The sequence below is a fragment of the Colobus angolensis genome, unplaced genomic scaffold (assembly GCF_000951035.1).
Source record: "Colobus angolensis palliatus isolate OR3802 unplaced genomic scaffold, Cang.pa_1.0 Scaffold6, whole genome shotgun sequence".
Lineage (NCBI taxonomy): Eukaryota > Metazoa > Chordata > Mammalia > Primates > Cercopithecidae > Colobus > Colobus angolensis.
Genome location: NW_012119598.1, coordinates 25,422,052 through 25,447,840, shown reverse-complemented (window position 1 = coordinate 25,447,840; position 25,789 = coordinate 25,422,052). Strand labels below are relative to the sequence as shown.

Here is a 25,789-nt window from a genome sequence, read left to right as displayed (position 1 = left end):
GTCACTGGTCTGTAGATTTGCATTTTGGTTCCCCAGGTAGGCGCCGTATGCCTCAGTTTCTGTATCTGTAGAATGGAGATACACCTCATAGCGTTGTTTAAAATGAGGTAATCCACATCATACAGAGCTTAAAACAGTCATTGACACATAGTAGCACGTCCACAAATATTAACGATTTTTATTCTTTGATTTACAGTGACTAGGCAAGCATAACTTCAGTTGAGAAGGATTTTTTGAAAGAGCCAGCCTCTTAACTCTTAATTGTCCTTTTTTTAAAAGGCATTTATGATTATTTGATAGTTTAGGCTATTTGCCTAGGGTAAAAATCAGATATCAGGAAGTATTAGTGCATTTAAAGAGGAGGCATAGAATAATTTAGTGGGGTTGTCTAAATGTGAGAAACCAAAAGCATTTTTATCAGGTTCCGAAATTTAAGTGAAGATTAAAATCATAGATTTAAATTATGAAGCCTATGAAATTATCCCTCGATGGAGGCTGACATTTATTTTCCCTCAGGTGGGAGGGTTACAAATAACATATACATGTGCACAACATATGAAAAGTATGTATGGGTACATACTGCTTTAGTACAGTGCACTCTTCCAAGTTTTTGTGTTTTCATACACATATGGTAAAATAGTTCTCAAATGATTGCATATTATGTCTTTCAGGTAAATGTGTATACAGATTGTATATTTACATGTATTAATATCTACAGTCTCATAGCAATTGAGATTTTAAATATAATTAGGTGTTTTAATTGAAAGGAATACTTTACATGTGGCAAAAAATTCAAATGCGGTATAAGTAAAGAGTATTTCTCCTACCTTAGGCACGCCCAATCCCTCTCCCTAGTACTTTTCAGCATCATCCCAGAAATACTCTATGCATATGTAAGCATATACATTTTTAATTTTTAATTTAATTTATTTTTTTGAGACAGGGTCTCACTGTGTCACCTAGGCTGGAGTGCAGTGGTGTGATTTCAGCTCACTGCAGCCTCATTTGCCCAGACCCAAGTGATCCTTTCACCTTAACCACTACACCTAGCTTTTTTTCTTTTTTGTAGAGATTAGATTTTGTCATGTTGCCCAGGTTGGTCTTGAACTCCTGGGGTCAAGCAATCCACCCGCCTTGGCCTTCCAAAGTGCTGGGATTACAGGTATGAGCCACTGTACCTGTACCTGGACCACTTTTGAAAAACGTAAATGGAAATACATACATACACATATATATAAATAAATAAATACATGTATACACACACCCCCTTGATTTTTTCCTGTAATAAATCTTAGAGATTATTCTTATCAGCACAGATACCTCTATTTTATTATTTTTAATGACTACGAAGTATTTTATTTATTTTTATTTTATTTTTTTTGAGATGGAGTTTCATTCTTGTTGCTCAGGCTGGAGTGCAATGGTGGGATCTCGGCTCACTGCAACCTCCACCTCCTGGTTTCAAGCGATTCTCCTGCCTCACTCTCTCAAATAGCTGGGATGAGAGGCACCTGCCACCATGCCCATCTAATTAAAAAAAAAAATTTTTTTTTTTGTAGAGACTGGGTTTCACCATGTTGGCCAGGCTGGTTTCGAACTCCTTACCTCAAGTGATCCACCCGCCTTGGCCTCCCAAAGTGCTAGGATTACAGGTGTGAGCCACTGCGCCTGGCCCAAAGTATTCTATTTTAACACAAAGTATTCCAAATCCAAATTTTTTTAGTAAAAATTTTTAGTTGGGCAGCATCTCATTCTATAAAATAGAATGTTCCCAATCTAATTTATTAGATCAGTTACCTCCTTTTTATAATTTCATTTTTTATTTTAGATTCAGGGAATACATGTGCGGGTTTGTTACATGGGTATTTTGCATGATGCTGAGATTTCGGGTACAGATCTCGTCACCCACGAAGTGAGCATAGTACCCAATAAGTAGTTTTTCACTCTATTTCCCTTCCCTCTCTAGTAGTCAACAGTGTCTACTGTTCCTATCTTTATTTTAGATTCAGGGAATACATGTGCGGGTTTGTTACATGGGTATTTTGCATGATGCTGAGATTTCGGGTACAGATCTCGTCACCCAGGAAGTGAGCATAGTACCCAATAAGTAGTTTTTCACTCTATTTCCCTTCCCTCTCTAGTAGTCAACAGTGTCTACTGTTCCTATCTTTATGTCCATCTGTACCCAATATTTAAGCTCCCACTTACTATTGAGAATATGTAGTATTTGGTTTTCTGTTCCTGCATTAATTTGATTAGGATTATGGCCTCCAGCTATATCCATGTTGCTGCAAAGGACAGGATTTCAGTATTTTTTATGGCTGCGTAGTATTCCATGGTGTATATACACCATGTTTTCTTTGTCCAGCCCACCACCGATGGTCACCTAGATTGCATTCCACATCTTTGCTATTGTGAATAGCATGGCAGTGAACATAGCAGTGTATGCTTCTTTTTGGTAGAACGATTTATTTTCCTTTGGGATTGATGGATATTTAGGTCATTTCTAATCTTTTGCTATTACATGTATATGTCTTTTTGTATAAGCAAAGTTTAGAAGTTGAATTGTTGTATTAAGTTTCAAATACCTTTAACATTTTGATGGATATTGCCAATTGCCTTCCAAAAAGTTTATCCTAATTTATATTTTCACTGGAAGTCTATGAGCAGGCCTGTTTGTCATACTGTTACCTGTCTAGTGAAACTAACATTTAGTCTTTTCACTCATGTTGAGTGAAAATAGTATTTCATTGTTTTTGGATTTTTATTTAATATACAACATCATCTATTGACTATTTCTTATGTCTCAGGTATTATTCTCAGTGCTTTACATTTTTGACTTAATTAACTCAGTGACCCTATGAAGTAGGTAGTGTTTCTATTCTCTTTTAATAGACATGAAATGTGAGACATAGAGCGGGAAAATTATTTGCCCAGGGTTATGGAAATACTGAGTAGCAGGGCTGGGATTCAAGCCTAGTAGGCATTCTGGCTCCAGAGCCTGTGTTCTTAATGACCAAGGTACTCTGTAAGTAAATGCCACATATTTATATCCATTGTATGTGAAATGTCTGTCATGGCCTTTGCACATTTATCTTATTGATTTATAGGCACTCTCCAGGGGTCCCCAACCCCCAGGCCATGGACTGGTACCCTTCCATGGCCTGTTAGGAAGCTGACTGCACAGCAGGAGGTGAGCGGCTGGCGAACATCACTGCCTGAGCTCCACCCCATCAGATCAGCATCAGCATTAGATTCTCATAGGAGCATGAAGCCTATTGTGGACTGTGCATGCGAGGGATCTAGGTTGTGTGTTCCTTATGAGAATCTAATTCCTGATGATTTGAGGTGGAACAATGTCATCTCATAACCATCCTGTCCGCCACTCCGTCTGTGGATAAATGATCTTCCACAAAACCAGATCCTGGTGCCAAAATGGTTGGGGACCACTGCTCTAGACATATTGGGGAAATTGACCTTTTCTGATGCGAGTTTTAAGTACGCTTCCAGTTTGCAGTTTCTTTACATTTCTTTTTTTGATACAAATATCTTAAATTTTAATGCAGCCTAATTTTCAGTCTTTATAATCACTACGTTTTATGACTTACTTAGATCTTCCTTACACCAAGATTATAAGAATATTCTCCTGTTTTCTCCTTGTATTTTAAAATTTTGTTTAAACCTTTGATTTTGTTGGATTTTATTTTGGTGTCAGAAGTAAAGGCAGATCTCAATAATTGTAATTTTTTTTTTACATATATAGTTTTGACATTTGACATATACATAAATGCAAACCTACCCAATAAGTAATATAAAAGGACACAAAGATATATACAGGTAATTTCATAGCCAGATATACCTATTCATACATATATTAATATGAAAAAATTTACACAGAAATAAAATATATTCAAGTAAAAATATAGAAATGAAAATATAGTTATGTTGCTCAAACACTTGAATACTTGGAGAAACTTTTTTTTTTAAACTTGTGTTTTAGGTTCACGGGTACATGTGCAGGTTTGTTACATAGGTAAACTTGTGTCACTGTGGTTTGTTGTACAGATTATTTTGTCACCCAGGTACTAAGCCTAGTACCCAATAGTTATTTTTACTGTTCCTCTCTCTCCTCACACCCTCTACCCTCAAGTGGGCCCCAGTGCCTGTTGTTCCTCTCTTTGTGTGCATGTGTCATCATCATTTATATCCCCCTTGTAAGTGAGGACATGTGGTATTAGATTTTCTGTTCCTGCGTTAGTTTGTAAAGGATGATGGCCTCTAGCTCTTTCCATGTTCCTGCAAAGGACATGATCTCACTCTTTTTTTATGGCTGCATAGTATTCCATGGTGTATATGTACCACTTTTTCTTTATTCAGTCTACCATTGATGGACATTTAGTTTGATTCCTTTTCTTTGCTATTGTGAATAGTGCTGCAGTGAACATATGTGTGCATGGGTCTTTATGGTAGAATGATTTATATTCTTTTGGGTATATACCTAGTAATGGGATTGCTGGTTTAAATGGTAGTTCTGTTTTTAGCTCTTTGAGGAATTGCCACACTGCTTTCCATAATGATTGAACTAATTTATACTCCACCAGTAGTGTATAAGCATTCCCCTTTCTCTGCAACTTTGCCAGCGTCTGTTATTTTTTGGCTTTTTAATAATAACCATTTTGACTGGCATGAGATGGTGTATCATTGTGGTTTTGGTTTGCATTTCTCTAATGATAAGTGATATTGAGCTCTTTTTCATATGCTTGTTGGTTGCAAGTATGTCTTCTTTTGAAAAGTATCTGTTCATGTCCTTTGCCCACTTTTTAATGGTTTTTTTTTTTTTCTTGTAAGTTCATTTTTAAGTTCCTTATAGATGCTGGATATTAGACCTTTGTCAGATGCATAGTTTGCAAAAAGTTCTCCCATTCTGTAGTTTATCTGTTTACTCTGTTGATAGTTTCTTTTGATGTGCAGAAGCTCTTAAGTTTCCCAATTGGTAATTTTTTGCTTTTGTTTTGATTGCTTTTGGTGTCTTTGTCATGAAATCTTTACCAGTTCCTTTGCCCAGAATGGTATTGCCTAGGTTGTCTTCCAGGGCTTTTATAGTTTTGGGTTTTACATTTAAGTCTTTAATCCATCTTGAGTTGATTTTTGTATATGGTGTAAGGAAGGAGTTCAATTTCAATCATCTGTATCTGGCTAGCCAGTTATTCCAGGACCATTGATTGAATAGGGAGTCCTTTCCCCATTGCTTGTTTTTGTTTCATAGAAGAACAGATGGAAGTAGGTGTACTATTTTATTTCTAGGGTCTCTATTTGGTTCCATTGGTCTGCATGTCTGTTTTGGTCCCAGTACCATTGGTTACTGAATCCATGTAGTATAGTTTGAAGTTGGGTAACAGGATGGCTCCAGCTTTGTTCTTTTTGCTTAGGATTGTGTTGGCTATTTAGGTTCTTTTTTGGTTTCATTTAAATTTTAAAATAGTTTTTTCTAGTTCTGTGAAGAACGTTATTGGTAGTTTGATAGGAGTAACATTGAATCTGTAAATTGCTTTGGGCAGTGGCCATTTTCATGATACTGATTCTTCCTATCCATGAGCATGGGCTGTTTTCCCATTTGTTTGTGTAATCTCTGATTTTTTTAGGCAGTGTTTTGTAGTTCTCATTGTAGAGATCTTTTACCTTCCTGGTTAGCTGCAGTCCTAGATATTTTACTTTTTTGTGCCAATTATGAATGAGAATGTGCTTCTGATTTGGCGCTTAGCTTGGATGTTTTTGGAGTATAGGAATGCTACTGATTTTTGTACATTGATTTTTGTATCCTGAAACTTTTCTGAAATTATTTCTCAGCTGAAGGAGCTTTTGGGCCAAGACTGTGAGGTTTTCTAGGTATAGAATCATGTCATCTGCAAACAGGGATAGTTTGGACTTCCTCTCTTCCTATTTGGATGCCCTTTATTTTTTTGTCTTGTCTGACGGCCCTGGGAAGGGCTTCCAATACTATGTTGAATAGGAGTGGTGAGAGAGGGCATCCCTTTCTTCTGCTGGTTTTCAAGGGGAATGCTTCTAGTTTTTGCCCATTCAGCGTGATGTTGGCTGTGGGTTTCTCATAGATGGCTCTTACTATTTTATGTTCCTTCGATATCTAGTTTATTGAGAGTTTTTAACCTGAAGGGATGTTGAATTTTATTGAAAGCCTTTTCTGCATCTATTGAGATAATCATATGGTTTTTGTCTTAAGTTCTGTTTATGTGGTGAATCACATTTATTGATTTGCATATGTCGAACCAACCTTGATCCCAGGGATAAAGCCTATTTGATCATGGTGGATTAGCTTTTTGATGTACTGCTGGATTCGTTTTGCAAGTATTTTGTTGAGGACTTTTGTACTGATGTTCATCAAGGACAACAAACTTGACCTGAAGCTTTCTTTTTTGTTGTGTCTCTGCCAGGTTTGGGTATAACGATGGTGCTGGCCTCATAGAACAAGTTTGGGAGGAGTTCCTCCTCAAATTTTTTGGAATAGTTTCACTAGAAATGGTACCACTTTTTGTATATCTGGTAGAATTCGGCTGTGAATCTGTCTGATCCTAGGCTTTTTTTGATTGGTAGGCTATTCATTATGGATTCAATTTTAGAGTTCGTTATTGGTTTATTCAGGGAATAAATTTCTTCCTGGTTCAGTCTTGGGAAGGTGTATGTGTCCAGGAATATATCCATTCCTTTCAGGTTTTCCAGTATGTGCATAGAGGTGTTCATAGTAGTTTCTGATGGTTATTTTTATTTCTGTAGGAGTCAGTGGTAACATCCCATTTGTCATTCCTAATTGTGTTCATTTGGATCTTCTCTCTTTTCTCCTTTATTAATTCAGCCAGTGGCCTATGTATCTTATTTATTTATTTTTAAAATACCACCTCCTGGATCTATTGATCTTTTGAATAGTTTTTCATGTCTTGATCGCCTTCAGTTCATCTCTGATTTTGGTTATTTCTTGTCTTCCTCTAGCTCTGGAGTTGGTTTGTTCTTGCTTTTTTTGTTCTTTTAGTTGTGTTATTAGGTTGTTCATTTGAGATCTAACATTTTTTTGGAGACAGAGTCTCACTCTGTTGCCCAGGCTAAAGTGCAGTGGCGTGATCTCTGTTCACTGCAGCCTCAATATCCTGGGTTCAAGTGATCCTCCCACCTTAGCCAAGCAGCTGGAACTACAGGAGTGTGCTATTATACCCAGCTAATTTTTTTTTTTGTATTTTTTCTAGAGACAGGGTTTCACTATGTTGTCCAGGCTGGTCTCAAACTCCTGAGCTCAGGCAGTCTGCCCGGCTCAGCCTCCCAAGTGCTGGGATTACAGGCATGAGCCACCATGCCCAGCCAACTTTTTGATGCAGTCGTTTAGTGCTATAAATTTTCCTCTTAACACAGCCTTCACTGTGTCTCGGAGATTCTGGTATTTTGTATTTTTGTTCTTAGTTTCAAAGAACTTCTTGATTTCTGCCTTAATTTTATTACCCCAAAGTCATTCAGGAGCAAGTTGTTTAATTTCTGTGTAATTGCATGGTTTTCAGCAATTTTTAAAGTCTTGATTTCTATTTTTATTATGCCGCGATCTGAGGGTGTGTTTGGCATGATTTTGATTTTTTTGCATTTTTTGAGGATTGTTTTGTGGTTAATTTTAGGGTATGTGCCATGTTGCAATAAGAAAAATGTATATTCTGTTTTGGGATGGGAGTTCTGTAGAGGTTTATCGCATCCATTTGGTCCAAAGTTGAGTTCAGGTCCTGAATATCTTTGCTAATTTTCTGCCTTTATGATCTAATACTGTCAGTGGAGTGTTGAAGTTTCCCATTATTATTATGTGGGAGTCTAAGTCTCTGTGTGGATTTCTAAGAACTTGCTTTATGAATCTGGATGCTCCTGTGTTGGGTGCATATATATTTAGGATAAGTGAAATGTAATTCTTAATATAATGGCAGATATGAGAGATTTGGTTGCTGCTTTCTTGGGACATGACCATTTTCCTTTAACATTAATCTTATGATTGGCCCCTCCCTATGCTTCAGTATACTCGTATAGAAAGAGCATCCCATAAAAATTTATTGAACTTGCTTTTTATGTTTCTTGTGTTTGTAGCAAAAGAAGAAAGTAGATCAACAACAGTTATATAAAAGAAGGCTGAAATCATGAATTAGGATTTATTCAGTGCCGGGCCAGGCCTGGTGGCTTACACCTGTAATCCTAGCACCTTGGGAGGCCATGGCGGGAGGATAACTTGAGCCCAGGAGTTTGAGAGCAGCCTGGGCAACACAGCAAAACCTTGTCTCTATGAGCAAAAAGAATGTATCCACTACGTTCTACCTACCTGCAGAGGAAACAAGTCAAATCTTGGCTGCTTCTAGAGTCCACAGCTAGGCTGGCTTTTGATTTCTAGCTGTGAAATTACTACTGATTGAGATATAACTATTTTGAAGAAAAGTGGAAAAAGAATGCTGGGGTCTAGGCCGTTGGCTCTCAAGCAGGTATGATTTTGTCCCTTGGGCACATTTGACATTTTTGGTAGTCCCAACTGGGGACGGGGTGGCTTCTGTTACTATTTAGTGGGTAGAGGCCAAGGGCGCTGCTAATAAACGTCTTACAATGTACAGGGCAACCTACTCACCTTTCCAACAAAGACTTATCTGCTCCCAGATGTCAGTAATGCCAGTATTTTGAAACCCTGGTCTTTTGGTGTTTTTTGGCATAACATCTCACTATGTTGCTCAGGCTGGTCTTGAACTCCTGGACTCAAGCGGTCTTCTTGTCTCAGCCTTCCAAGTAGCTGGATCTAGAGGCATGGGCCACCACGTCCAGCCTAAGTTAAGGCAGAAAACATGGAATTCTGGGTTAAGTGTTGATGTTTAGACTTGTTAGGAGTAGAGGTACAATGTTATAAAGAAAGAGACTTTACCATCCGTATACTAACTAAAAACGCAGATACGTTTCAGGAATGTTGGTGGCCATTTTCATTGTATTTCATGGTTCTGTATAATATGGCCATTTATGTAATCAGGAAACAAGCTGACAGGTCAACGTTTTGTTTATTTATTTTTTGCCCCTGAATGACATTTAATCTTATTGTGTAATATAGGAAGACAGAAAGCTTTTTGATGATACTGAAATCCTTCCATTTATTAATAGCTCTTGCTTATAACCTTAAAAAATATGCAGTGTCTTTCTGGTTTAGTTTTCTAATACTCATTTTCCTGTTCTTTAAAAAAAATTCTGTGGACATTTAAAATCATCTGGTAAAATCATGACTGTTCTTTTAATAAGTAACATATTAATTGTAGTTCATAGCGGCAGTTTTACAGTAAAGGAAGGTTATTGTGAAGCTGCTCGATTCTGGGAAGATATAATGTTCACTCTTTTTTTTGCTTAATAGGGATGGCAAAAAAAGAACGAAGCATGAATGCTGTGCAGTTCTGCATCATTAACACTGGCAATGGGTTCTTTTACCTCGTGCCCTCTCGCCCCATTGTTCCTGACCCGGTTCTCTGTGTGTTTGTATGTAATACTTTGGTTGAGGGCTGTTCTGACACAGAATATGGTCAGAAACTTGTCAGTCTGAATATGCTAAGAAAATACAATTTAAAAATATTAAAATATAAATAGAAGGATCAATGTTCAATGGAAACATAGCTTTATTTAAAGCACTGTGATCTGTACAAGTAAATTTTTCTCCTCTAAAATTTTAATATGGCAGCAATAGGGATGCTTATGCCAGATCATCAGGCTCAGTGGGATGAAACCCTGTACAGCAAGATAGTCATCGTATCTGCATTATAACATTAGCATTTAGTGGAATCTATGGACTTTGAGGCATCTATAATGCAATAATGAGAATAGTAACAAATGAGCTAAATTAAGCACAGAGTGTTTTTATTTGCTATGTAATTTTATTTTTTTTGACATCCAGAATACTTTGTAATCTTAAGCAGTTCTTTAAATGTTGGTTAAAATTCTAATTGTTGGTGTTCATATTTTCGACAGGCTTTATACTTTAGAAGGAAAACTTATTGAGAGTGGAGCAGAATTGGAGAATGGGCAGTTTTATGTGGCTGTTGGAAGAGATAAGTTTAAGAAACTGCCTTACAGTGAGTTAATTTTTGACAAGTCAACGATGAGAAGAAGGCCTTTTGGGTAAGTCTTAATCCTTACCACTCCTCATGCTTTAGTTATCACTTGAAATAGCACTGGGTCTTTTGCTGACCACCATTATATTTTATGTAATTGATAATCTTATTTATTCACTTAGAATGGAAAGCATATATAGTATACATTGATCTTTGTTTTTATTGCCATGATGGGAGACTGAGAGCTATTGCACAAAAATATAATTTCTGGGAAGTTATGAAAGACTACATTTTTTTTTTAGCATGCGTGAAATTTATAGTAAGTACAAAAATTTATTATTGTGAAGAAGATACAGGGAAATGAGCTTCTCTATAGCAAACATTATTAGAAGTTTTTGTGTCTTAATAGTTGCTAGACCAAATAACTTTTCAGTTGGTTTAGATAGAAACATCCAAGAGTGTTAAAGAAACCATAATATTTTATACTTGTTTTAATAACTGTAAAATAAGAAAACAACATAATCTCACTTATGCAAATAGAGAGGATGGGTGTACAGTTAATGCATGTAAGATTTTAAGGATTATACTTTTAATTGCAATATACTGTAAACAGTTTTTCTCCATGAAACGTCATATATTTGTGAAAGATGCTTTATTTCAGCCGAGGAGATACATTGCGGAGTCACCCAAGAAGAGCTCTGGCCCCTGCTGCAGGACCTCTCGGCTTGCTCATGGTGCCCAGGGATCCATCTCTGTTGCTTCTCCCAGAGATTCTGTGGCCACCTTGCCATTGCAAACCAATTTTTTTGTGGTTGTCATCTGCAGAGATAGAGCAGAATATCACCAGTGTGTTTGCAATTAATTCACAATTTGTGTACCTTGATGGAGAGGCTGGCCAAGAGCTTCTAAATAAGTAATAGATGAAATGGAATTTCAGGGGTGGTGTTTGAACTATGCAAGAGCACGTGATTTTCTAGCACTTTTGAATTATTTACCAACTGACTTATTGCTAACCAACCTTACCCATCCATGAAATCAAATCCTTTAGCCATCTTTGCTAGGCAACCCTGGGTTACCCTGCTGTGAACAACAGTGCATACTTGATGATAATAAGAAAACAAACTGTAACTCACGTTGGCCTTTCTCATACAATTAATAAGAATTTTTTTTTTTTTTTTTTTGTGACGGAGTCACGCTCTGTCGCCCGGGCTGGAGTACAGTGGCTGGATCTCGGCTCACTGCAAGCTCCGCCTCCCGGGTTTACGCCATTCTCCTGCCTCAGCCTCCCGAGTAGCTAGGACTACAGGCGCCCTCCACCTCGCCCGGCTAGTTTTTTGTATTTTTTAGTAGAGACGGGGTTTCACTGTGTTAGCCAGGATGGTCTCGATCTCCTGACCTCGTGATCCGCCCCTCTCAGCCTCCCAAAGTGCTGGGATTACAGGCTTGAGCCACCGCGCCCGGCCGTAAGAATTTTTTTATATATGTGTCCTATTTTTGGAGAGATTCAGTTGGGTTTCAGGATGGGTCTTTTCCTAATAATACAGTTACCAACAAAACAACCTACTCTTACAGCCTAAAAGAATTTTTAATTTTTTGGTGAGGACAACTCGTTTAAAAACTACCTGAATGCAAATGCCAGTGTTTTACCTCTGCTCTTCTATCAGAGGTAGACATAGGAGACATCACAGAAACAAAGGAAATTTGTTTTTAACTCAGTCTGGAAAAATCATTATTCACATTTGGAAATGATTTTTTGAAATGTAAATAGAACACTTTGGGATCTGGATAAAAATGCTATACAAACTTCAGGTGATCCTAAAAATTTATTTGTAAGCATTGATTAAAATAGTATACAGGAAAACATCACAAATCTTTTGGGATGGAATTTGGAAATTTTATGATGTTTGCGAAATTGGGAAAGTATATGTTAAAGTGTATGTTACCTACCTTTTGTGAAACACAGCAGTAAACAGTTGACTTCCAGGTGGGGATGTTAATTATCTTGCATTGTACATTATTTGTAAACAACATTCAGATTTCTAAATTTCAATATGTTTCCACAGTCAGAAAGCTTCTTCACTACCTCCCATTGTAGGATCCAGAAAGTCTAAAGGGAGTGTAAGTATCAGATGCTTTCCTCGTTAATCTTCTATATTTTTTATATGATACAAAGAGATTGTCCTTTGGGTTTCAATTAAGTTCCAAGAGATAAAACTTAGCGGCTTTGTTGTGTATAACCAATTAAGTGAAACAGCACTAGAACTTCAATGTTACACTTATGGTCCTAAACAGAGCTAACGTTTTTTAGAACATGTGTTTTTACTTTTTTTCCTTGTGTATACACCTGACATAATTTATATTGCACTTAAAATCTTGGCAATAGTACATCAAACTGTAAGAGCCAATGTAGTAGTCACATCAATGATCATCCAGTCTTGGTTTCTATCTTTAACAAAGACTGAAAGGGAAGTTTTGGTGAGAAAAGGGGTAATCCTCATTAATATTCATTGAAAAGATTGAGTATTGTTCCAAGTATTTAGTTTGCCATCTGAATATTTCCATTTATCATGTATTCATTGTTTGTTAATTCAGCAAACATTTTAAAATACCTACTCTGTGGGAGCAATGACAGCATTTAGTAGGTCCTAACCTACTTGTATTTTCAGTCTGTGCTCCCTGATGGGGTGAGCTCCATGTCATGCCAGAGTGTTGCCTTGGCAGTTCTTCCTGGCAGAAACTTCTCTTTCTTCCCTTTTGGTTGAATTGCCCGACAAGTTGTGATCAGAACTGATTTGACATCTTCTACCCACACCCTGAATTAACTAAGCAACATTCTTATTTTGGTACTTTGTAAAGTAAATGATTTCTAGGCAATGATATTGTCTCCTAATGATGATTCACAGCCCTCCTTTTTTTGTTTATATCATGTGAAATTCTTGAAAGAAAGAAAAATAATTTTGTATACATAAGTAATGCCAAATTCAGTATAACAGATATTTATTAAGAACTCATTAGCTGGGACTCTCGTACTATTTATGACAAAAATAAAATAAAAATCAATAGAGCTCTTGCTCTCAAGCACCTTATAATCTACTTGAAATAAAGAAGATAGCTTAAAAAGGCAACAAACAAGCTAATGCTAAACACCAAATATCTAGAGATTGGTGACCACGAGAGGGAGGGAAGGAATGAATGTACAATGGCAGCAGTCCACAGAGGAAGTTGAATTTGAGCTCTGCCTTTGAAACTGTTTAAAATTCAGAAAAAGGTAGATGAGGGGAGAGGACCTTCAGATCCAAGGGAGGGTGAGAGGAACGGGGCAGATGGCATGCGAAGAAGCAGTCACGCTGGCTAACATTTACCAGGCGTTTGAGGGCGCAGCACTATGCCAAGCTCTTTACAGTAGTGATTTACTTGACCTCACCCGACAAGGCAGGCATCTTTGTCATCTACATTTAAGAAGGAATGAAAAAAGGAATTACACAGAGTAGAAGTGACAGGTTCAGAGGCTCCCATTGAAGGCGGAGGTTGCAGTGAGCAGAGATTGCCCCACTGCACTTCAGCCTGGGCCACAGAGTGAGACTGTCTCAAAAAAAATGAAACAAAATAACATAAAATGCAACACAATACAAACAAAGCCTCCTGCTGAGCAAATGGCAGGGGAGGAATTGCATCCACACAGCCAGCTCAGAGGTCCTGCTCCCGAGTCCCAGGACAGTGAGTCCCTTAGGCTGACTGGAACAGATGGTCCTTTTTGGTGTGGGGGCTGATGTGCCTGACATGGTAGGTGGTGGCAGTTATTACATGACTCTGAATAGCAGAATGAAAAGTCAAGTCTTCATCCTTGAATAGAGGGCAGCCCACAAGGGCTTCTGAGAGGTGATAGTATCAATCTGAGTCCATTTTGGGAACATCAGATCTTTTACATGGAGAAAGAATTCACATGGTGAGAAGCCACAGATAAGTCGATGGTTATGAGGCAGTTGCAACTATCTTGGTATGAGGTGAAAGGAGCCTAGACCGGGGAGGTGGCAGAGGCAGCAGGAAGTGATGATCTGGAAGAAACCAAGGAACAAAGGATTTGTGTGATGATTGGATGCAAGGGGTTAATGGAGAGGTTGGGGCCAACGATAACAGGTTTTTAAGCCTGGAATTTGAGAAAATGGTAGTTCTATGGCCATGAAGAGGGCAGCCAGAGCAAAGAATGACTATGTAATTTCAAACATGTTGAGTTGGAAGTATCATCAGGAAACTTAGTTGAAAGTGTGCTGCTGCAAGCCGTTGTAAATGGCAGAGCTGAGGCCTGACAAGGGCATCAGGGCTGAAGTTGCAGGTTTGTGTTTTTTTGTTGTTGTTGTTGTTGTTGAGACAGGGTCTCACTCTGTCACCCATGGTGGTGTACAGTGGCATGATCATGGTTTACTGTAGCCTTAACCTCCCAGGCTCAAGCGATCCTCTCATCTCAGTCTCCTGAGTAGCTGGGACTCCAGCCATATGCCACCATGCCTGGCTAATTTTTGTGTTTTTTTGTAGGGACAGAGTTTCACCTTGTTGCCCGGGCTGTTCTCAAAGTCCTGGGCTGAAGCGATCGGCCTACCTTGGCCTCCCAAAGTGTTAGGGTTACATGTGTGAGCCACTGCACCTGGCCTGAGTTGTAGATTTGATCAGCCATGTAATGGTCCCAGTTGAATAGCAGACATAGCGTCACTGTGGTACTTCATCACCTGGCACAGCTTGCACAGAGCGGGTCTCACTGGTGCTGCCAAGTGAGAGAATGGATGAGGGGATCCTCGAGGAAGGTGGTGCAGTGAGAACTACAGAGGGCCCAGACTTGAGGCAACCTAACTTCACAGGTGTGGGGTGAAAGAGGAGTGAGAAGAATATTTTAGTAGGTGAAAACGATATCAGAGCAACTATAAAGCTAATACGCATGAAATTAGGGATTGGAAATGGTATTTTGCTTTTTTTGTTTTTCTTTAGGACTTTGTAGCAGAATCCCTTCTGTGTACTATATAGATATTAGCTTGTTAATTCTCACACTGCAGCTAGAGGAATGATGGTTAAACAGAGACCCATTGTAATTGAATAAATTGACCCCAAGTCAAGTCGACGTCAGGACCAAAATCATGACCCAACTCTTTGTATTCACAGTGACTGAACTTTGGATTGAATGATATGTTTACTATTGCGAAATTTGAAAAACTAAAATTTTCATTAAAAACGTGTAGAGCCTTTCCTGCTTTAAAATGCATGTGTAGGTACACACCTGCAATTTTATTTCTTGCTCATTTGTAAGTTTTTTAGACTGTGTGCTGTGAATACTGTGATACATCAAGGTCATCAGATCAGTTCATCTGATTGAATTTTCCATGTGTCTGGCACAGTAGTAAGCCCCAGGAATATAGCAATGAGTGCAAAGATCTGATGCTCTCTCTGATACTCGTAGTCTACTTGGGGAGACAAAGGTGAAACAAGCGATTCCATATATCAATAGATACTTATGAAGTATGATAAAAATGAAAGAAAAGTAGAGTAATATGAGAGACAATAAAAGAAAAACACATTTAGATAGGTGTGTCAGGAGAGGCCTCATGGAGGAAGTGCCGTTAAACAAAGACTCAGAGTTATAAGGTATATTTGCATCCCATAGAAAGCAAAGTTGTCAAACGTTCCATGCTATGACTTAGAAAAATGATAGCAGAGTTTGTCCGTCTTTCTACAGTGTTCCCATAGCACCCTGTATTCATCCATTCCATCTGTCATCCATTCCAAACATAGTCACTGAGCTCCTACTAAGTGCCAGGAACTACTGTAGGCACTGAGCGTATATTGGTAGATAGACAAGGACTTATGGTGCTTTCATTCTAGTGTGTGTGTGCATGCGCGCGTGTGTGTGTGTGTGTTGGTGGTGGTGGTGATGGGATGAATGGGAGTAGACAGATGATCAACCAATAAACAAATGTACAAATAGTTTCAGATGGTGATAAGTGCTACGGGGAAAATAAAATGTGGCAGGGCATGATGTATATAAAATTATCTGAAACTGAGACCTTACTGATATGTAACGGAGCCAGTTGTGCCAGGGATGAGGCAGGGGAAGAAGAGCATCCAAGGCAGAGGAAACAAAGTCATACAGGCCCTTGCTAAAGAGCCTGGCATGTGAGGAGGGAAGAAAGAAGGCCATGAATGAAATTGGAGAGGCAGGCAGGGCTCAATCATGCAGGCATGCAAAAAGTTTGGATTTTATTTCTTGATGGGGTGCTGTTTGAAGGTTATAGGGAGGAAATGATATAATTTGCTTTAAATTTTTTGTTTTGTTTTGAGACGGAGTCTCACTCTGTTGCCCAGGCATGATCTTGGCTCACTGTAACCTCTGCCTCCCGGGTTCAAGCAAGTCCCTGCCTCAGCCTCCCAAGTAGCTGGGATTACAGGTGCCCGCCACCACGCCCAGCTAATTTTTGTATTTTTTTTTTAGTAGAGACGGGGTTTCACCATTTTGGCAAGGCTGGTCTTGAACTCCTGACCTCGTGATCCACCTGCCTCGGCCTCTCAAAGTGTTGGGATTACAGGTGTGAGCCACCATGCCTGGCCTGCTTTACATTTTTAAGTGCTCATTCTGGCTGTGGTATCTATAGAGAAATGGGTCGGAGCAAGAATAGATGCAGGAGGCAGTGGGACACATACAGGTGAGTCTGATAGGTAGCTGCAGTGGGGGTGGACATCTATTATAACTCTTCTTTGAGTATGTGGTCATTGATTGGTTGATCCAACAACTATTTATTGAGTTCATATGATGTCCTGGGCACTGTTCTGGTGCTTCAGGGCCCAGAGATTCTAAAGTACTAAATGCACGGAGGTTACATTCCAGAAACAAATGTACAATACATGTGATATACACCAGGGATAAGCATGAATAAAAATACATGAAGACATGGGAAGAGGAGGTGAGAGAAGGTGCTATTTCAGCTGGGTGGTTGGAAAGGCCTCTTTCAGGAGGTTACATTTGAGTAGAGGAGACTAACCCCTGGCACAGTGCCTGGTGCTTGGTAGGTTCTCACTAACTTGGCTTAGGCAGTGTGTGAATGTTTGGCATTGAGCCACACAGAACTTCCTATGGCAGTAAATCCAAAGTCACAAGCTCGATTTTTAACAGGATTAATTTATTCCTTTCCTTTAATGAATCAGTTCCCTGGAGAATGCATGCATTTTATAGATCATTAGCTGCCTGGCACTGAGAGGAGGGGTGTGAGTGAAGGGGACTGTGTGGGGAGAGCTTAGCTTCCAGCTTTAGGAACCACTGCAAAATCAATGGGGAAGGCACCCTAAGCTCATGATGCAAACTAAGCTCATGATGCAAACAGAACTAGAGTTTTAGAAATTTATTTTTCCCTACATGACTTTCTAGGAATTGCTCTTTTGCATATAGAAGAGAGTGTGGATGAGGGACTGGTAGAACTTGAGAGGGAAAGAGAGAAAGCAGCTGCCATAGTCTACACAGGGACCCCTGCTGGTGCATAATTGAGTTCATCAGGGAGCCAGGGGGATGCCTTGTGCAAAGCAAGACAGACCAGAAGTCATTTCTTATACAGACTCAGTGCTGCCAGAGTCACAGAAATGAGCATGTTGAGGAAAATTTTAAGTTGTGATTCTAGCCTTAAAAACAAAAGAAAGATGTAAATAAATTATCTTAAATTCTCTGAGCTTGAAAAATATACCCATCTGCAGAAGGCTGTTTTCTAGTGGCAAGGTGACACCATGTAGAATCACAGCACCCTCTATTGGAAAAGATGAAAAAAATCAGGAAAGTATTTGAAAGTGAAAAGCAAGGACTATGTGATCTTTTGTTGTTCTTATTACCATTTGACTTATACATCTTATGGTCAGTAGTTTACAGGATCAAATATTATGATTTATAAGGTTTTGATAAAAAAATTTCATTATTATCCAAGTATCACAGTGTCACTGTGAAGCAAGTTATAAACATATTAAGATAAATTCCTCACACTCCCAAACTCCATTTTGCTGTGGGGGAAACTGAAGCTGGTATAGGTAAAAGGGCCTCTTACTCTTGTCATCACCAGATATGCAGATGAGAGAAATGTCAGGTGGAGTCATCATCTAGTCCCCGCCCACCACCCCCAGCTTATAATGTCTCTGGGTGCACCCATGAAATACACACATTGTGAAGGCTGCTCACTGAGGCAAACCTCTCACAAAATTATTTTAAATTTGATGTTTTTTGGTCTACACATTTTTGGCACATTTTCATGGGAACTGGAAATTAGTTATTACTCAATAATTGAATGCATGAGTGTCAACTGCCAAATTTATGCATTATGTAGTTATTTGAACCAGTCTTTCTTCATGCTCCAAAATTATGCTTTTTTGAGTGTTTTTATTAGAAATTTGATAAATCAGAATGTTCCTCTCTATTCATAAACAAGAGAGGTGACTTAGAATGACACGCACTCCAGAGTGGGGCTTCTGCGTCTCTCTTTTTGTGCCCCTTTGTTTTCCCCAGAGAGCTGCAGAAAATGATCCTGCTGAGCTCCAGGGTTTCTCATTCATTGGGTTCCATTCCAGTCCTTGCAAGTTCAACAGCAACTCAGAACATTCTAGTAAGCTTGCTAACTGCTTGTGAAAGGTTGATCCTCTCATCTAAAACTTTAAAATTTTAAAAATCAACCAGGTGTGGTGGCTCACGCATGTAAATCCCAGCACTTTGGGAAGCTGAGGTGGGTGGATCACCTGAGGTCAGGAGTTCAAGACCAGCCTGGTCAACATGGTGAAACCCTGTCTCTACTAAAAATACAAAAAATTTAGCTGGGTGTGGTGGTGTGCACCTGTAATCCCAGCTACTTGGGAGGCTGAGGTAGGAGAATCGCTTGAACCTAGGAGGTGGAGGTTGCAGTGAGCTGAGATCGCACCATTGCACTCCAGCCTGGATGACAGAGACTCCATCTAAAACTAAACTAAACTAAACTAAACTAAAATATTAAAATCTTGGGATGAAAGACTCCATTGAGAATAAAAGGGACTATGAGACTTGGCTGATGGTTTTGGAACCTCTACTATAATCATATATCTATTTCTTCTGCCAGACAGTTTATGGAAGAGCTTAAGATTCTCAAGAAAGAATCCTCAAAGAAAAGAAAAGAAAAGAAAAAAGAAACCTCTGGTTGCAGTTACCATAATAATTAAATGGAAACTGTATGTTTAAATTGCAGTTGGAATAGGAAATTAAATTACACAAAAAGTGTTATAGATTTGGACAAGTTTTCATACTGTTAATAAACCTATGCATAATTCATTTACTTGTAGGCTATGACAAAATAGCATAAATAACTTCATTTGTAAAGCTGTGAATTTTTCTATTCCTAATTGGATGATGGCTAAATCCATTTAAATGCTTCTGGATGACTGAATATATAAATGTTTAAAATGAACAGTTATAATAGTTTTCTAGGCAGATTTGTTTATTTAATATTACTACATTTACTTTCAGACAGAAGCATAGTACAGATGTTGCATAAAGATTACACTCAATATGGTATGAGTTTGAAATGATTTTTAAGAAAAAGATTAACTCTCTGCTCTTGAAGAAAGCATTCTGATACTTATTAAACCAACACTATACATCATGCACTGTACTAGTCACTCCATAAGCCTTATCATTGCATTGTCATGCTAGACCCAAAGGCAAGTACATTAACTCCACTCAAATAATGAGGAAACTGAGGCTTAGGGAAATTAAGAGTTAGTTAGCCCATGGTCCCTTGTGTTCAGTGGCAGAGCAGTAGCTCTCAGCCATGTATTTGGGGTTTCTAAAACTTGCATTTTTCCCACTACCTGTAGCCTCTCACCATATGCTCTCAGGTAAGTTTAGAACCTGAGCATCTGAGAGCCAAGACTGCCTTAGTAAAAGGCACTTTCTTTTTCTTTTTCTGTTTTTTTTTGTTAGAGATAGGGGTCTCACTCTGTGGCCCAGGCTGGAGTACAGTGGCATGATCACAGCACACTGCAATCTCAAACTCATGGGTTCAAGTGATCCTCCTGTGTCAGCCTCTTGAGTAGCTGGGGCTATAGGCATGCACCAGCACACCAGGCTGATTTTTGAAATTTTTAATTTTAGAGATGGAGGGTCCTGCTATGTTGCTTAGGCTGGCCTCAAACTCCTGACCTCAAGTGATCCTCCCACCTCTGCCTCCTAGGTAGCTGGGACTACGCTTAGGGTGGCCTCAAACTCCTGACCTCAAGTGACCCTCCCACCTCTGCCTCCTAGGTAGCTGGGACTACAGTCTGGAGCTACCATGCCTGGCAAGAGGCAGTTTCTTGCTGTAGCAGTGGCCAAGCAGAGGCTTAGTATCAGCACAGCTGTTCCTTGCAGTAGCCCCCAATGCAGTGGCTGCTATGTAGCTCCCCGGGGACTGTACTGGCCCAGTGATAAGAGCCACTGAAACTCAACCTCCCTCTTGTGTGGAGGAGCCCACTTTTGGCAGCCACAGGGTCTTCATTGTGAGAGACACATGGGGACTAGAAATAACCATGGAACGTGTGATCACCCTGGCTGCCTTGCAGGAGTAGGGCAAGCAGCTGCACAGCTCCCTCAGGAACAAGTGGGGACATGTGGTCCTGAGCCTCTTGAGTCTGTGTGTTGCTCTGGATTTGCGATTCTTAGAGACCATGGTGGTCACCAACAGACTCATTAATATTTGGAGAATTTCTACAAGCACAGTGTGTGGCTGCTTGTAGGATAACATCTATACACCCATAGCCACAACTTGTTAAGAAGGTATTTGTAGATTAATTGATCACTCTGAGGGAAGTCACCAATTCTCATCCAATAGACACTGGTTGATTCTGCAGAAAGGTGCAGGAGTGAGAGGATTGTTAAGGCAGTGGATTTACAGTGGTTTTGGAGGCAGCTGCTCTGCGCCTGACTTGCTACAGGACCTTACACAAGATTTATCCTCTAAAGCCCACTTGCTCATCTATACAGTGATGTGGTAACAGTAGTGTCTATCTCACTAGCATGAGGCTAGTGAGCTAGTAACTAGGGCTAGCATGAGGATTGAGTGAATACAATTTTACAGAATAACTGGTGCATGTTAAAAAACCCAGTGATTGTTAGCTATTATTTTTATCCTCCTTCCTCTCCTAGACCCTTTTGCCTCCAGGAAGATACATTTGGAGTTAATGTATAAAGATGGACAGTTGTAGAACCAGGACAATACACCTCCCTGCCCCTGCTCTGCTTACCAATAGTTAATGACGTGTATTTACTGGGAATCTTTTTGAGAGTTCCTTAGCTAATAATAAAGGTCTAATACTTTGCCATTTAGGGAAATGATCGCCAATCTAAGTCAACAGTTGGATCCAGTGACAACTCATCTCCTCAGCCCCTGAAGAGGAAAGGGAAAAGAGAAGATGTGAATTCAGAAAAACTGATGAAAGTGAAACAAAATGTAAAATTAAAGAATTCACAAGAAACCATTCCAAACAGTGGTAAGTGTGTTGTTGTTATTATCTTAAGGCTGTGATAAAATTTTAATTCTTAAATAGATCCATTGTTTCTCTGGGCCCACAGAAGCTATTCCTTATTTTCATATATGAGAGTTTTCAAAGAAAATTGTATTTGTATATGAGAGATGCTGCTGTTTTTATGCTTGGTTTTTATTTGCAATTAGATGTTGTGCCATGAGGATACTTGTTTTGAGATCAAATGTGTCTTGTGGTGGTCTTATTTTAAAAGTATATATTTTTTAATCCTCTGCTCCCACTGATATTGCTTGATTAATATTTTTACCTACAACTATTATGATATTGGTCTCTTATTTGTGTGTCTGTAACCCTTGCCCACATTCATTATGATTTATTAGTCAAAGATCATCTTTCCTGAAAAGTCATTTTGTTAATTATACTGATAACCAAGAGAATACTGAACAGACATAACATTTTATCAGTAAACAATAACCTATTCAGCAAAATTAGATGTAGTTTCATCTTCACTAACAGGTGAGAGATGGTATAAAATAAAATAAAAAATTGCATTAGTCCAAGGTTTCATTGGTATGAGATAAAAGTGTGGTAGACTAAGGAAGTATGCAATGAAAATTGTTAACTTTGATGTTAGGTTTTTGTGAAGAGGGTCAATTTTTGGTTTTATTCCCAGCGTGTTCTCAGAGTGGAGTGACGCTGGGGTGGAAATGACTGGCTGGGAAGCAGACCAGTGGGAATGACTACTGCCCCTCTTGCCCTGAGATCCCCTCACACACACCCCCACCCTCCCCACCCGTGGGACAGTGAGGGGTGCCAGGAAGAGGACTGATGGAATCAGGTTTCAGATTAATGGGCAAAGCCCTATCTTCCACCTGGGAGCTCCAGCTTATTTCAAAGTCGATATGAAGAGTCACATTAGTGTTAGAGCTAATATGAACTTCACAGCTGAGGAGACAGTTTGAACTCCTGTGAGGGTTTAGAGGAAGCTGCACAAATGATTAAAGAGTCAGAACAAAGATGCGTGAGGTTAGGTTAAAAGAACAGGCAAAATGGGTGAACCAGTTCCATAGAGAAGTGGAGGGGTCTAAATCATCAAAGACCTAAATGATGGAGACTAGCTGGAAGTCAGGAGTCCTAGATTCTCATCCCAGCTCTGCCATTGACCTTGGGCAACTCATTTAACTTTTTTTTTCTTTAGCTCTATTATCTGTCTGAAAAATGTGGGTTCTTATTAAGATTTCTCTTTAAAGTTTTGATTATCTTGAAATTTGTACAGTCCTTTCCCGTGAGTAGAGAACAAGAAGGCTAGGGTGTAAAACAGTCAGCAAATATTTACCGAGTGACTATTATGTGACAGGAATCAAAGAAAATAAATTAGGCCTGAAGAACATATCCTACCTTGAGCACTAAAAATGAGAGAGCCTTTAAAAAATTAATAGTTACTAGATTGTGAAGCCCCCAAAGCCTTGGGCTATGTCCTACTAGTTTTTTCTTATTCCCAGCAATGGCACAGTCTGATAGATACAAGGCACTTAATAAATGTTGAGTGAATGAATGGTGGAAGTTTAAAAAATAGTTAATTCTATAACATTTTAATACCCACTGTGAAACAGGACCTGTCTTAAACTTCTCATTTTTTTTTTTTTGTTGTTGTTAAAAGCCTTTTATAAGATGTTATTTGCTTTTTTACTGTGAGGTTCTTGTTAGCCTATAGAAATCCCAATCCTTACTTCCAGTGTATTTTTAAAAAGTCTTTAAATTAGGTAGTTGTCCCTTGGAAGAAAGAGAATGATCATCTTTTCAGGTTATCTCATTTGTGAAAACTTGAGAACATAAGAGGCTGAATTAACATATCCCTTGTTCATAGGAAAGTAACCTTCATTAACAAGTCAAATTATTGGCTGGGTGCAGTGGCTCATGCTTGTAGTATAAGCACTTTGGGAGGCCAAGGCGAGTAGTCGGATTGCTTGAGTTTGAGACCAGCCTGAGCAACATAGCCAAACCCTGTCTCTACAAAACAAATACAAAAAATTAGCAGGGTGTAGTGGCATACACCTGTAGTCCTAGCTACTTGGGAGGCTGAGGTGGGAAGAGCAATTGAGCCCTGGTGGCTGAGGCTGCAGTGAGCCATGATCCTGCCACTGCATTCCAGCCTGTGTGACAGAATGAGACCCTGCCTGGAAAAAAAGAAAAAAAAAACAATTTGAATTATTGGTAGTTTTGCTTTTGTAGAAATCCACAAGTAGTTTTTAACAACATTTGTGTTGGTGGGCATGAAAAAACGTGTTTAATATTGAAGCAAATAGTATTTTAAAAAGAAAAGGTGTAAGCTTTCCTGTTCTTTTATTTTTTTCTTTAGATAATTCTGTAGTTGTTTTAGATATAATAGCCCATTTTAAGTCTATATTTTCCAATGTGGTTTTATAATGTGTGTATTATAGGTTTTTAAACTGCTGGATCTCATTGTTACATGAAATGCTACTGATGTCTTTTAAAGGAAGGTTTTAGGGAATGAATTTTTTTGTTTTTCCTCCACTAACAGGCTTGTATCACTGATCTAGAAGCATTTTGTATCTTTTCATTTGTATAGAAAGAACATATAACCTGGAAAATGAATCTTGGCTTCCAAAGACAATTTTTTTCCAGGAAAAATGAAAAAGGATTTTGTGCAGTTCACTAGATTAAACTGTCACTTGATAACTTGAAGCATATTAGCTTAAGTCCATACTACTGAAAATTGAGCAATTTGGTTCTTAATGGATCTCCCTGCAGATGTCTTTGACTATAGAAATTTTCCAGATTATAATATCAAAAGTCCCTCTCCCTTTCCCTCTTTAATTCAGCCTTCATATTCATTTATTATTAAAGTTGCTTTTTACTTTAATGTCATCTATTTTAGTAATTAGAACCAAGTATGTGCTTTTGAATACTCATGTTTCAAGAGGGCTCTTATTCTTTAGAAAGGTAAAAGCAATAAGAATTTGAAGCAAAATGAAAGTGAAGGGTGTAAGAACTCATAATAATGTAAAATGCAAAAATTTGGTTTTAGAGATAAAATTTACATAGCTTTTTCTACTTACAATGTATTTTAAATTTGATATTAAATAAGCTGTTTATTTCAAAGTGATACATTTTAGGGTTAGGGTGAATAGCTATGATTATTTTATAGGATATGTTAACTTGGGCAAATGTTTGATCTAGTGTTCTTATATATTTTCATTTTAATTAGAAAAAACTTCATAGGTTATCTTGATTTTTTAATAATTAAAATTGTAGTCACATATTTTTTCCTTTTTGTAAAATTGCTGATATTTACTGATTCAGTTACCAAATGCTGTATGAATGAGCAATGCTTCTATCAGTCTGTAGATGGCAACCTGGGTCTAATTTTGTTTCCTTTTTTCTTTTCTTTTCATTTTTTTTTTTTGACTCTGTTTCTCTCTGTAATAGTAAAGCTTAATAATTCAAGCAGAGCAGTGACATATTTCTTCAGGGAAACAAATCCCATTTTCTTTTGGTAGCCAAGATGCAAAGTAGGATTGGTTGGTGATTGATGAAGTTGGGTGTGAAATGCATTTTTAGTGTTGCATTTAAATACCAGCTTAACTGGCCAGCACATGTTTTTGTTACACTTTCCACTTGAGTTGCAGTGCCTTGAGATACGCTTTAGAGGCTGGCAACTAGCTACATTCTCCACTATGACCAAAACAGTAATGATGATTGTTTTGAAATAGCATTTTGGATGATCGATCATATCAATTGGTATTATTAATATTTGCTACATGAAAAAATGTGCTTTTAAAACCCTTGTGAAAACAAGAAGTATAGTGAATTTAGGTCTCTGTAGGAATATTGAGAAGGCTGCAGAGAAAATAGCCTGGTCTCTTTGACTTACATTGTATTGATAATTATAGGTACATTTTCAAGGCAAAGTATTAAAAAAGCAAAAATAAGAGTTGTATTTTGATGGATGTGGCTCTCTTTCACTTTGCATGAGTGGGCATGCCTGTGTGCCCACACCTGGGCCAGTATTCTTTTTAATGCAAATCCTGGCTTATTCCCAGTGTGGTTCTGTGATAGTTTCCATGAAACTTGTGATTTTTAGACTCCTGATGACTGATTGGGAGCAGGTGCGGTGCCGGCAGAAGGCTGTCTGAATATTATGACCTTGCTGGGTGACTGCCCTT

General features: G+C 38.6%; 1 protein-coding gene across 3 annotated transcripts in view; it reads left to right on the top strand.

Moving 5' to 3' along the window:
• Positions 1–25,789, top strand: part of DCDC2 (doublecortin domain containing 2) — a 213,745-nt gene that overhangs the window by 88,522 nt on the left and 99,434 nt on the right. For all 3 annotated transcript variants that reach the window (XM_011962776.1, XM_011962775.1, XM_011962773.1), the window contains 3 exons: positions 10,021–10,170; positions 12,167–12,221; positions 21,446–21,608. In XM_011962776.1, coding sequence (XP_011818166.1) covers positions 10,021–10,170; positions 12,167–12,221; positions 21,446–21,608 — 368 coding nt within the window. The remainder of the gene's footprint in view (positions 1–10,020; positions 10,171–12,166; positions 12,222–21,445; positions 21,609–25,789) is intronic.